Genomic DNA, 14,139 nt, shown 5'->3' on the forward strand with positions numbered 1-14,139 from the left:
GCCTGTCACTCCAGTAGTTGGATATGCTCGTTATATCTATGAACCAATCTTTGACATCCTTTTTTTCAGTGATAAAATGCATAAAGATAGGGCTGTCAACGGCCGGACCTGAATAGGACACACCTAGGTCCAGGCCCGACCCAAATCATATTTGATATTTTGAGTCCAAGCCCGGCCTAAGTCCTATTGGGCAAGTTCGGATTCGGGCCAGGCCTAGGTCTGTTAGCAATACATGGGAATTGTTATTTTTGTCTAAAATTTAATCAAATTTGTAAGTGGGAAGAATCGAACCTACAACTCTTGTGTGGCAGACACAATACTAACCAATATGGCTTCCGATTTTCTATGTCAACTTCCAATAAATATAATAGATATATTAATAATATTAAATATAAAACACATAAACTATTATAAATTTTGGGTCGGGCCATTATCGGATCGGACATAGGTATGTCCAGACCTGGCCCAATAATCTTATCGGGCTAAATTTAAAGTCTAAGTCCTTATCTTATCAGTTCGGATTCAATCGGGCTTCGGGCTTGTCCCGGCCCATTGACAGCCCTACATAAAGACATGCACACATAGGCCCTTAATGATTCACATATTGCTATTGCTACTCAGTTCTGTCAGCTCTCTACTTTCGTTGTAAAAGATGTTAAAAATTGTACATGGAATCTTGATGAAATTTCTGCCAAAATTATTTATCCCACCTCCCCTTCTAAACACCAACAGAAAACAAAAGAATAGTAGAACCTGGTAATCTTTGAGATAGGCTGTGGTCACAAGTGAGTTAGAGAATAGACAGTATGTTACCACTGTTCAAAAGTAACTTGGACGAGTCATGAATATTATCTATAAATACATTTTTACTCACTGTTCTAGTTCTCCTTGTTTGATGAATTTTTTTTTGTTTTACAGTGTACATTTCATTATGAGTTGTCATTTTTTTAGAGGTTTATCACTAGAGATGAGCTGGAAACTTGACCATGAAAGATCATGGAATGGGTGACGAGGCAACTATTAGGGATATAATAGGAGAGGTGGACAGTGACAATGTAAGTATTCTGTCTCAAAAGTTCAGAAATTTCTCTCCAGTATACCATGTTCACTCACCATATTAAACCAACAGGATGGAAGGATCAACTACGAGGACTTCTATGCAATGATGAGAAGTGGAATGCAGCAGCCTGACAGTCTGGAAAGCTCTTTTAATTCCTGTGGTGGCCATTTTTGTGTTGAAACCACAAGTTTGTTTGTGAGGATTATTAGTTTCATGAGCTTACTATGAGGCTGTGTTGCATGGGTACGGGACGGAGTGTCTGGTTTGGACACGGGCACGATGATTTGGACACGGCGAGATCTGAGAATTAGGGTTTGTTTTGCTTGTGTCCGGGTGTCCGTACCAGTGTCCACAGGACACGGGTACGCGATACAGAGGAAATTAGGGCGTACCCATGCAATAGAGCTATGAGGAAGTACAAAAAGTTCTCCCAACTCATGAGGTATAGCAGTCTTCTATTTGTACTTTCAATTGACGTTTTCACATAATTTTCATATGAAAAATGGAAGGGCAAATTTAACTATGTAATGGTTTACTTAAATTATTTGGGGTGAAAATGTATTATTTGTGCATATGTACGTTGAGTTAATTTGTTTATTTTTCAAGTTATTGTAATTTTTATTTCCATTTCTACTTTTGCTTCTGGTGTTCACTAAGACTAACTTTAATAGGACACTACCCCCAACACACACACTTGTGGTGATAATAGTCTTGGATACTCCCATTTGTTGATTGATAGAATCCGCAAGCAGGCAGGTACCTAGGTATTCCTGAATCCATAGCAGCAGGTTTCAATGTTGGGGACCTTCAATCTATCTTTCATCAAGGCTCTTTGTCAAGTGAGGGTTCAGAGGTAGGATTTGAACGCTACGAATTGACGAATGTCTTAAAGCCGAAAAATGACCCGGGTCTTAATGGCTTATATACTACTACGGACTAATAAGTCGAGTTAGTTCATAGACTAGTGGGAAAGGCTAAACTAAGGAGTATTTATAAGTTACATAAAGAATGAGTTCCCCTCAAAAGTCCTACTGCCTCCATTGATCGTACTCTTGTGATTCTACCTGCCGCCACTTTGCCAGTCTATATGGGTTATCCTTTACACATCCCAGCATCTTCTACCATAATAGACCGAAAGAAGACAGGGGCACAAAAGATGACTTGAGAGAATACTAGAGCGCGAGCTAGCTGATTTAGGACCATCCTTCTTGCTTATCCACTTTGATTGCTATCCGAAGGCAGATTTGAATTGCTTTCCTTTTGGACTAATTGAAGAAAAACGATCGAAGTGAAGACCAATGAGACCGAAAGGCTTTTTACAAAGAAGCCTTGACCGCAGATAAGTGAGATAGATGAAATTCAAAGCAGAACAATCAACGGGGGATGAACGCATATATGATTGGACTGATTGACTAGTAGGCACCATAAAGCAAGCAAAAAGGACAAGGGGTGATATAAAGAACTGAACATGTTTCCAAGATCATTGCCAATATATAGGATCAAGCCAGTCCTACCCTACCGCGGATGTAAGCAGCAAATGACATTTGTTGAGGGAAGGGGAATTGGGGACAATAATGCAAGTAGAGTCAGTAAGTTAAGCCTACGTTTGGACCCCAGTTTCGTGGTTCAAGAGATGCAATAGAGCGAGTTTAGAGGAATTGAAAGCGGGTACCTGATAACCATAAAAATAGTAGAATCCTAAATATTAATGTTAACAACACTAATACGTAATTCTACCGTTCTTACGTTTAAATCAATTCTTCTTACTCTCAAAACATAATCATGCAATATAATGAGTAAGGATTCGTTCCACTCTTAACTGTCTAAACTTAAATTGAATTCAACTAATCAAACCCAAAAGGAACAATGGTGAGAGTAATGATTTGATGTGAAATTTCTATACTACCATTCCCAACACAAGAACAATAATAAGAACATGTCATTATGGAATAAGTAATTAACTTTATAAATCTAATAGAACAATAAAAACAAGATATGATTGAATGAATAACAACTACTTATTAATCTAATGAACAATAAAAACAATGATTCAATACTCAAGAAATAAACTAATTAATTAATCTAAAACTAGATCTAGAACTAAGGTTTAATGGCTACTTTTCTTATCCTAACCTAACTATCTACCATTAACAAAGAGTCAAGCTTTTATTTTTATACTTTCAGATCCAAAAATCGTGCATGGGCTTGGAGCCATGTTTTGGGCCGGAAAATTTGGCCCAAAACCTAATTTCTTTAGTCCAAAATGGGCTCTTCAGTTGCAGTTGGCTTTGACAGATATTTCGTCCACTTTTGCTCCTCTGATTAGGTCAAGGCTTAGACTATTGGAAAGCTCTTTCCGAGCCGGTCGTTTTGACATAAGATATTCCCAATTCCAAGGTCTGAGTCCAAAGATACGGCCTTTGGAAGTTCTCACGACTTGTCTTATTTTTCGCCCGTGTTGACTTTTCAGCTTTTGACCGGGCTTTACAAAGGCTTTGTCTCCTTGAATCTTGGCCTTTATTCACAGAACTCCTTAGCAACCGACCTTTGCTCCTTTATCTCGCTAAAGTGGCACATTTATGCACATAATGGACTTTGAAGCCTGAAATGCATAAAAACACGTAATCAATATTAACTCTTAATTATTACTCACATAATTGGTCTAAAAGTATGATGGTTAAGGGGTTAAACTACAGTTTTGGGCTCTTATCAAACCACCCCCCAAACAGCATTTTGCTTGTCCTAAAGTAAAGATGAGAAATTAGAATAAGTGACAAAAAAATGGAGTTCTATCTTTAAACCACTAGGAATTTCTGAGTTATAGCCTTGTGAGAGTTTTGTGAAGGTACTCACAAACTTTATCTTTACTACAACGACTAAGAAATAAAACTATTGTTTCCTCATTCATGTCTCAATTATCTATACATCTCACTAGCAAATGAATAAGAATAACCAAGTCAAAAACCTAAACTAATATATGCATAATAATCAATCATCTATGATACAAATATATATACTATGAGTAATACTATGAAATGCCTAGCAGGTTCGTTTATGAAAACTCGGAATAATATCTTTAAGTAGGTCCTCACATAAATGTCAAGACAAAAACCACTATGATTTTTCCGCTCAAGTTTCGCTACTCCAGTGTGCAGTGGGCACACTTTACCTTACAATCTCAATGACACACAAGGAAGCCGAAGTTGATTAAACACATCTGCCACTTACTATCCCACTAACCTATTCCTAATTGAGCTAGAGGTCTTTATTAGGGTACGGGGATTAGGAGATGGTTTAAGAATGAAGGAATTGGATATTCAAAAAGACAAGTCTGAGATAATAGGGTTTTCATATTACGTAACTAGAGAAAACCTTGTTATTTACTTTTGCTTCTAAACTTTGTTTCCATCCTTAGCCATTTATTTAATTTTCTTTTCCTTTGGCTTTTGACTCCTTTTATTCTATTTTTTTGGAGTTTTTATTTTATTTCTATTTCTATTTTTCTTTTCTTTGGATGGAAACTTCTTTTCTTTATTTTTTGAAGAAATTAACTAACTTTTGTTTACACAGGTTTTTCTCTTTTTCTTTCTTCCTCATTTTATTCTCAGACTTATCTAAATTGGGTAGGTTGAATTTTTTATTTTGTTTTGTTTTGTAACAGGGTAAAGGATTTGTGGTTTATGAAAGGCTAAAGAAAAGCTCAGAGGGGCGACTAGCGGAAAATAATTCATAGGTTTGAATTTCTGGCTATATTGATCCAAAGAGGGCCTAAATTCTCGCTTAGGATATGACATAGTGATTAAGCAAGTGGACGTGTGATTTCTCTATCCGGATTTTACTTCTCCCTTGTGTCATTTATCAAATGTTTCGCTCATATAAGGCTTTTAGGCTATATTCTTACAGGATTTGTAGAATAAGTACTCTAGCCTAGATTTGAAAAACTTATCGCTAACAATCATAGATACTCATGTAATATATTTATAGATAGATGCAAAGATTATTACCTACATATTAACCTAAGTTTCTAAAAACTATTCTAATGCAAAAGCTACATTGAGACTTCTAGATTATTAAGAGCATAGAGAAAGAAACAATACCAATATTCCTAAGTGTATAGCATAAACTTTTTATTTTTATTTTTATTATTTTTAAGACAAATGTCGTAATATACAACCTAATATGTGCTTAACATTTACATCGTGTTTCTATACCACCCCAAACAATTTGGGAGAAGGGGTTCATGAAACAATTCAATAGCACAATTAAATTATGTAACTAACTAATTTTTATAATTTTTAACATTTTATAAATAAAAGTGCATAATTTACATCCTAAAAGTGTCTAATTTTTGCAAATGTTTCTATCCCACCCCCAAACAATCGAATGCTTTGTCCTCAAAGTGTAAAGAGATAAGGAAAGAATTTACCATAGAAACGTGGCAAAAATTGGCAGTACCTGTAATAGAAATATTGTAAAGATGATATGATAATATGAAGCACAATTAAATTGGTACATACTAACTAACACAAACTCTACTGGAGTAAACATGACAGGCTTAAGGTGGCAACATGATTTGAAATGAATACCAAAATACGCCACCCCCAAACAAAATTGGAAAACTCTTTTTAAGTTTGAAAATTTTGTTTGGCCTATACTCCAGAAAGTTGGTATTGTACGAAAACTTGGGTCTTTTAAAGTCGGATACTCGAGACTTTATCTAATATATATGTATTAAAATGCAGTTTACCATATATCAACAATCGAAAAAGTTGTGAGTCTTTCCACAAATAATTAACATGAAATGCACCATCAAACAGAATTAAGCACCAAGATTTCCTATGACATAGCTTAGTGGATGAGAGCAAAGCCTTATAGATCTAAAAACCTAATCGAAAGCATACAATTTCTTCTTTGTCCTCCTACGAAGGGGATGCCAAGTAAATGAACGTGAGAAAATTGATGGTTGTGGAAGATACGTAGGATGTGGATAATTTTGAGAAGGAAAAAATGGAAAAAATGAAAAATTGTTAGGTGGCTTGTCCTTGGGTGTTACTTCTTCACCAGTTGGTTTTAGATAGTTATGAAGCATAGGAGAAATGCCAAGGTCAAGTATAAACTCAATGGTTCTTTGAAAAGGTAGAGGGCGAGGAACATTCATGATGGAAAGTGAATGAGTGACATGAGGATGTGAGATGGGTCAATGGTGTTCAACTAGTGTTCTTAGGTCTATATCATCAGAGGCCTTGAGATAGGCAAGACATTCCTCAATAGGTGGGTAAGAAGAATCACTGGGATAGAAGGCGAAAAATTCTTCTTCCGTCATGGCGTCAAGAGATGAATGGATGTCAATATGAGAGAACTCGCGAGGCAGCAAAGAAGGGTTGCAAAAGAGTCGAAGGAAATCCTCCTTGATGTTATCTACGTCTAGGGAGTAGAAATTGTGATCCTTGTCTTCTTCCATAAGAGGGGTATCTACTAGTGTGGGGACTAAAGTGTCAGCCGCACTAATGTGAGGTACAAAACTCTCAATGGACTTCACTTCCCATTCTACAGGCAAACCTAGTTGTCCCTGTTTTTGTCTAAACATGTTAACTTCTACAGAAAGATTTCCAAAAGAAAGAGTCATTGAGCCATCCCGACAATTAATTTGGGCATTGGCGGTTGCCAAGAAAGGGCCCTAAGATGATGGGAATGGAATCATGAGCAACACGTGGTCAAGAATAACAAAGTTCGGTTTGGATAATAAAAATCCACGAACTTTAACGAGAATATTTTCAACTACACCCTTGGGATACTTAATAGAACGATCGGATAAGCGCAAAGTCATTTTGGTTGGTTGAAGTTTTGTTAGACCTAATTGTTTATATAAATAAAAAGGGAGTAAGTTAACACTTCGCCCCGTGTCTAATAAAGCGGTTGTTATGAAGGTATCACCTAAGGTGCATTGTCTGATAGGGATCGACCGAGGGTCCTTGTACTTAACAATTCCGTTATGTTGGATAAAGAGGGATATTGTTGATTAAGAATGCTTCGTGGGGTATGTTGGTTTTCCTTTCTTGGTGCACAACTCTTTTAGAAACTTAAGCGTGTCCAGATAGACTTTTTATAGCTTCTAGAAAAGGTAGGTTTATAGTCAAATTTTTAAACACTTCCCTAATCTCATCAAAATTCTCGTCCTTTTTAAACACAACTAGTCTTTGGGGATATGGTGCTTTATCGCTATTTTTAGCGAAGGGATAAAAGTATTATTAGTCTTTGCTTTATCTCTAGCCGTTTTTCAAAACTAGGTGTCCATATTGGAACCTCTACAGGTGTAGGGTCTTCACTTTCTATTATTGGGTCTTGTAATGTTTTCCCTTTTTGTTTGTGGTTTAACTGGTACTTCTACAGGTTGTAGGGTCTTTAGTTTCTATTATAGTATTTGGTATGGTATCATTTTTAGTTTTTGGGTAATCTTTAGGCATAGTCACTTGGTTATCAACTACTCGCCATACGAGCGAAGGGTAGTGGATCACCTGTAGGTCCCCTTAGTTTATATTGCCATTACAAGAAAATACCGCTATATTTCAAAGGCGGTGTTTGTTGACTTAGGATTAGGCAGCTTTGCTTGACTTGGAAACACCGGTTTGGTTATTATTTTGGTTAGAAGACATGTCAATAACCTTTTGGCACAAAGACTGCATCATTTGCATCGTTTGTTTCATCATATTAGAGTTTTGATCATGCTGATCTTTCATCAAGTTGGAGTTTTGTTGCATAATTTGATTTTGTTTCTCCAACAAGGTCACTACTACTTTGTCTGTAGATGGTTGTATTGGAATTAAAGCTTGTTGAGCATTCATGTCTTGATGTTGATAGTTCTGGGTTTTGGGTACTAAACCTCTATTCTGGTCACCTAAGTTCCCTTGTCCTTGATGTTGAGTTAACTGGTTGAAGTGTGATGGTTGTGGTGGTGGTTGTGCATAGACAAGGGGACAATAGAAGTCGGAATGCTCAAGACTACAACAGACATTACAACGAGTAGAGTTAATGTTCATGACTGGAGTGGGTTGTTGTTGAACAGAGATGACATCTACCTTTTTAGTGAGGGCATCGATAAGAGTTTTAAGCTCGGGATCATATTTAACCTCAAGAGAAGAAGGAGAGGAGTGGGAGGAATCGTTACCTCCCCAATTGTTGTTCTTCTTAGATTGATCTTCTAAGAATTTATAAGCCTCCAATGCTCCTTTACTAAGAAAACTACCCCCAGTCATGATATCTAGAACCTCTTTATGATAATGTGAAAAGCCCTTGAAGAAAGCACGAACAAGTGTGTCTTTTCGCGAAGATTATGATCATGGGCATTCAATGAAAAGATCTTGTGAAAGCGATTCGGGATGGTGGGTAAAAAGGATTCATGAGGATTCTAGAAGAAATGAATCTTGTGAAGCATTTCATCCGTCTTGTTTAATTTGGTGGGTAAAACTGTTCCATGAACAATTGAACAAGTTGATCCCATGAGTCCACGAGAGTCCTGGCGTTTGGGCAGTTAACCAAGCGACGCAAGATTTATCGGCTAAGGTGAAAGGGAATACCTCGGTTTAATTTGTTCCGCACCAACCGTGGGATGGTGGAATGTTGTTAGGTTTAATGGCTACTTTTCTTATCCTAACCTAATTTATTTTCTAACCTAACTATCTACCATTAACAAAGAGTCAAACTTTTGTTTTTATACTTTCGGATCCAAAAATCGTGCATGGGCTTGGAGCCATGTTTTGGGCGGAAAATCGGGGCCCAAAACCTCAAATGTCCAGGTGTTTTTCTTTAGTCCAAAATGGGCTATTCAGCTACAAAATTTCGACAGATATTTCGTCCACAGTTTTGCTCCTCTGATTGGATCTACTTGTTCCTGTAAAAGCGTTAGAGGCTTGGACCATTAGAGGTCAAAAGAAATAAAAAGTCAAATTTTTACTCTCCTGACTTAGGATATATACTCCTGTAAAAATTATAGAATTTTTAGAACTCCCTAAGTAACCTTACTCGTCTGTTTTTCAAGAACCGGTCGTTTTGACATAAGATACTGAAAATATTCCAGTAAATCAACAACACATTAAATATTATGTATGAAAAATTTTCAGAATTTTCGAAAATTTAGAAATACCTTCACCGCAGTGTTTTCTCTGTGAATCGCGACCCCTATGCCGCCCGAAAATTCAAGAAATAAGAATGAAAAATTAAAGGGATTGAATGGGTAGAGAATGGGGGATTGCCCTTGATTCAAGCAATTGAATTCTTGTCTTGAACGAGGTTAAGATGGCCGAGCCATTTTATAACCGTAAAAATAATAGAATCCTAAATATTAACAACACTAATACGCATCCTACCGTTCTTACGTTTAAATCAATTCTTCTTACTCTCAAAACATAATCATGCAATATAATGAGTAAAGATTCGTTTCCACTCTTAAGCATCTGGACTTAAATTGAATTCAACTAATCAAACCCAAAAGGAACAATGGTGAGAGTAATGATTTGATGTGAAATTTCTATACTACCATTCCCAACACAAGTTTAATGAACAATAAAAAGCGGTGATTCAATACTCAAGAAATAAACTAATTAATTAATCTAAAACTAGATCTAGAACTAAGGTTTTGACTTTTCTAACCTAATTTATTTTCTAACCTAACTATTCCGCCATTTTTTGTTTTATACTTTCAGATCCAAAATCGACCGGGCTTTACAAAAAGGCTTTGTCCACTTTTCTCCTCTGATTGAATCTTGGATACTCCCCTTATTCACGAGAACTCCTTAGCAACCGAGAGGCTTTGCTCCTTTATCGAGAACTCGCTAAAAGTGGCACATTTTCTCGCTAAAGTGGCACATAATGGACTTTAAAGCCTGAAATGCATAAAAAACACGAATGTCGATTAACTCTTAATTATTACTCACATAATTGGTCTAAAAGTATGATGGTTAAGGAGTTAAAACTACAGTTTTGGGCTCTTATCAGTACCAGATCTGAAACCAGTCTCATATAGCTGGCAAATTAATAAATAGGATTTGACTTAGTAAAGGCGGTATCAGAAAGTCACTTTTTCTATAACCCCCGTCTTTTGGATTTGACTTAGTAAAGGTGGTAATACAAACCTGCGCATACCCACATCAAGTTAATACTAAGACGTCTAACTATCATCACAATTTGAAGATGCCTATATAAACACAATAATCTTAACCCGAAGGCCTAAATTAACTCCAACATTCAACTGATAGTATAAATGACGAGCTATAGTAGCTACTCATGCTCATACTATATAAGGATTTGCGATTACGCCTATCTACACAGCAGACACATCTCCAGCTCAAGGTGTGGAATGGGAGGAGCAACTAGACACTCTGCTGGAGAAGTATTATTGACAGGTGAGGGTGGTACAAGGTTTGTCCTATTCAAGAATTAAAAGCTAACCTAGCAGTCTTATAAGGTTGCAAACTGATTGAACAAAAGGTGGTGGTAGCTACAGATTCTCAAAAGAGTCATTCAGAGCTGAATAAACATCTTGGTGTGTCTTCCCCATCGCAGTTGTTTGAAGTCGGTTAGTTTTAGGATTTTTACCAAGCTCTGGAACTACAAGAAAAGAGAAGTACTACAGACCTTTTATCTAAATTATTACCTGAGATGCATTTCCAAGCCCTGAAGATTGTCGCTTAAGGTTTGCAACTTCATCCTCAAGTATCTTGCGGGCCTTGTCTGCTTCATCAAGTCTCGCCATGATCGCCTCATAACCTGATTCACTGTTTTCACGCGCTCTCTTCTCTCTTTGAGCAATCTCCTTATAAGGAGTTGAAGCATGGTAAACAGTCTTAGTGACACCACTACCTAGACCACGAACACGCCCTCTTCCATCACGACCAATAACCTATTAAGTAAACAAAAGTTTAGGTAGAACTTTAAAGAAAACCCACTAGAAAAAATAAAACAAGATGGGAAGAAGCATCACACCAAAGCAACGGGATCATTGTCTAGATCCCTTTCCACTATATCAGGCTCATTGCTAACAAGTCTGTCAATTTCCTCCTACAAAAGAAATCAAAGTCACCATTTCTTAAGTACATAATACCTGGTCATACAAATGTAAGCAATTACTATATAAATGTCTCGTTGTCTCTTACAAGAGATTGCTTCGTTTCAAAATTGATGCAACTCCCATCTCTCCTCGTATGGATGGCCACATATCCTTCTGTCCTTGAAACTTCACCAGTTGGGTTTTTTTTTTTTTTTTTTTTTTTTTAATAACATATTAAACTAATATGTAGATAAAGACTAATAATAGTTGAGTGTATACGATAATTTTATGGCATTAAATAGATGTTTACCAACTGTTCAATAACTGGAACTGCTCCCATTCTACCAGGTGTATGTGGGTTCTTCATTTGTTCTCTTGCTAACTTTCCATTGAATCACTTGGTTTTATCTTCTTCTGTTGAGCACATGTCGACGAATGCCTCCCATTCTTCCTTTTTCACCTTGATAGGAACATTTCTTTTTTGCTCTGCATCTATCGGAAATTTATCATACACCTGACGAAGTACATATTTTTAATGCTTCCAAGTTGTATTAAGCTTACGAAGAGTGCATTCTTTTCGGATGAGTGGAAGATCAATTTCTACCTATAAATTGGACATGTCAAAATCACTAGTAAACAAATTTGGATACAATACAAATTAAAATGTTTACTGAAATAAAATCAGGTGGAGTGACTTGCACTTACCAATACATTCTTCCACAAAGCATCCTTTGTTAAATCTAGAACCTCTGTCAGTCCTTGTACATAGGTGGGCAGTGTGTCCTAGCCACCTGCCCAACTATAGTGGCATACTTTGCTTGATATTGTCTAGTAGTTTGTCCATCATCAGTAAACTCCACTTGAAATCTTGGACCTAAGTGGATTAATTAGCAACCGATTAAAGTACAAATAGGACGCAGAGAAGCTTCACTACTAGAAATGACAATCTATAAACTCTAGCTACTTGTAGTCCAAAATGTCTAACGAACCTCTAATTTATTAGCTTCTTGTATTCAGTTTCATAAAAATCAAGGTACAGTACACAGGTGATACAGAGTACACATTAGGAAAATTATAATAGGTGTGCAGGTCCGCCAGTGGTGACTGGTGAGCTAAACTTATATAAATAACATGGCTCACACGACATGATTATGCACGTATATAAGGAAAAAATGGGTGAACAGCCAATCCCAAGTGGATTGGGCCATTCGATTAACTACACTTACTGCAGCAACACATACTTCTGATTTGGCTTTTCAATTTTGATTAGCAGCAAGTCAAAGAACAAATTACTGCTATAACCATAAGCTGGGACCAACTTTTAGCACAGGGTGTAAGAAAATAGAAGTCATGAAACCATAGTACATGCTCAATATATATATATATATATATATTATAACCATAAGCTGGGACTGCTAAAGTAAAAAAGAATTCAAGAAGAAAATATAATGACCACTTCTTTCGCATTTACCAGAGATTAGCGATATCAATAAGCTTCAAATCTTTCGCAGTTATATCACTAAGAATTAAAAATCTGCATCTACTACTTCTGAGGGAACATGATTTTTATAAAAATAAATAACATAAACTGATAGTTTCATATTGTGCATGAAAAAAGAGGGATCATATGGTGCATATCTGCATATCTTGATTAACCCGAAGGCGACCCCCTCCCTATCCCATCCCGGCAAGAAAAGTTATCATGCGGTAGGATAGAGCCATCCCACACAAAAGGCATCTTTCTCATGTTATAGAATGTAAGATCACTGCTAATATCCGCAATACCAAAGAAACTTTCATTTGAGTAACGCAACTGGCAGTTTTCCTCCCAAACAATTGCTTCCTCATTCATCAAACATAGTGATTTTACATCGTAAGCAGCAGTGCTCACGCAATTCTGGCAGGTTCCATTAGATGCATTACTGTAACAGAGGAAGTTGCCATAGACTTTATCACCGTCATTTCCGATAGAAATCTCATTGAAGTTTGACAGAGAAACATTATGGACTAGGGAGTCGAGAAGATTATATAGATTAACCTGATATGTACTATCAAGTGTGAAGTTAGATTTAGCTGAACAATTTGTGTAAGGAAGGTCAACACGAATAGGGATATGAAGGAAAACGAAAAAAGAAGCAATCAAGAAAAACTGAGATTTTTTTGACAAACACGGAATATTCATTTCTGGGTTTAATATCACTTTAATGGATGGGCGATTTCACTCAGTTTCCTTATAACTATGTATCAGGGATACAGGGCAAAGGTTAAAGAACAGTAACTAAGGCTTACAGGGCTAACTGAAAAATCCATCTTTTGACACACATATTGCATGTACAAAAACTAGCTTATCCACTTTGATCGTAAAATTCCAGGAAGTTTCTACGAAGACTTGAAGTCAGTCATTTTCAAACAACTGAACTAGTAGCCAGAATCAGGGGTCTACTATTAATTTCTAGGAAACTGTATAATTTGATAAACTATTGATAAACTAGTCTTTCTCATGTTATAGAATGTAAGATCACTGCTAACAAAACAAACTGGATACTGATAATCAATTCATTTTACAGTGGTGGGTCTTGTTGGCGGCATATATATACACCCTTTGGACTGGGAACTATGTAGCATTGACACTCCATACTTCAAAACATTATGTGAGATGCATCTGACACACGGGATCTATTCATTTTTTGCATGCTGCCAAACTTACGTTATTAAATAAAAAATTAATAATCAAATGAAAAATGTTACTTTACCTTTTGGTTTTGTCATCGTCTCACTTGCTTCAGATTTATTTGCTTCAAATCCACTTGTTTCATATGCTTCTGACATGACTTCTTTTCACCTAAATATAAAGTTCAACAAAATGGTTAAAATCTAAGGCAATAAAATTAAACAAAACATGGAATAGATGTAGCATGTATCATATGTTGCACCACTCGAAGAAAAACTAAAAACAGAAAAACACACTAGACAGAGAACATCCAAGATGTTCAAACCATACTGTTTAACTCACTTGTACCATGTTGAGAATTGGAAA

The 14,139-nt window shown here is 36.4% G+C and overlaps 1 protein-coding gene across 2 annotated transcripts; it reads right to left on the reverse strand.

Moving 5' to 3' along the window:
- Positions 1–3,518: 3,518 nt before the first annotated feature.
- On the reverse strand, positions 3,519–13,467 carry LOC147522420 (uncharacterized). 2 transcript variants are annotated; one of them, XR_015213037.1, is made up of 5 exons: positions 11,808–13,467; positions 11,209–11,706; positions 11,039–11,113; positions 10,710–10,955; positions 3,519–3,662 (listed from the first exon to the last, which is right to left on the reverse strand). XR_015213037.1 is itself a non-coding variant. In XM_086593354.1 (5 exons), exons 2-5 carry the CDS (start codon positions 11,467–11,469, stop codon positions 3,624–3,626), a joined length of 417 nt encoding a protein of 138 aa, XP_086449480.1. In that variant the 5' UTR covers positions 11,470–11,706; positions 11,808–13,467; the 3' UTR covers positions 3,519–3,623. The 2 variants fall into 2 exon arrangements, 1 of the variants encoding a protein (XP_086449480.1); XM_086593354.1 differs by having other exon boundaries at positions 11,413–11,706.
- Between the last annotated feature and the right edge of the window lie 672 nt (positions 13,468–14,139).

This window comes from Coptis chinensis, chromosome 1 (genome assembly GCF_015680905.1).
Source record: "Coptis chinensis isolate HL-2020 chromosome 1, ASM1568090v1, whole genome shotgun sequence".
NCBI lineage: Eukaryota > Viridiplantae > Streptophyta > Magnoliopsida > Ranunculales > Ranunculaceae > Coptis > Coptis chinensis.

Coding starts and splice junctions, on each gene's coding strand:
- LOC147522420 (XM_086593354.1), bottom strand. CDS start 11,469: ATGAAGAACCCACATACACCTGGTAGAATGGGAGCAGTTCCAGTTATT. Junction 10,956..11,038: donor ACAATGATCCCGTTGCTTTG/GTGTGATGCTTC, acceptor TTTACTTAATAG/GTTATTGGTCGTGATGGAAG. Junction 3,663..10,709: donor GGCTTGGAAATGCATCTCAG/GTAATAATTTAG, acceptor TATGCATTTCAG/GCTTCAAAGTCCATTATGTG.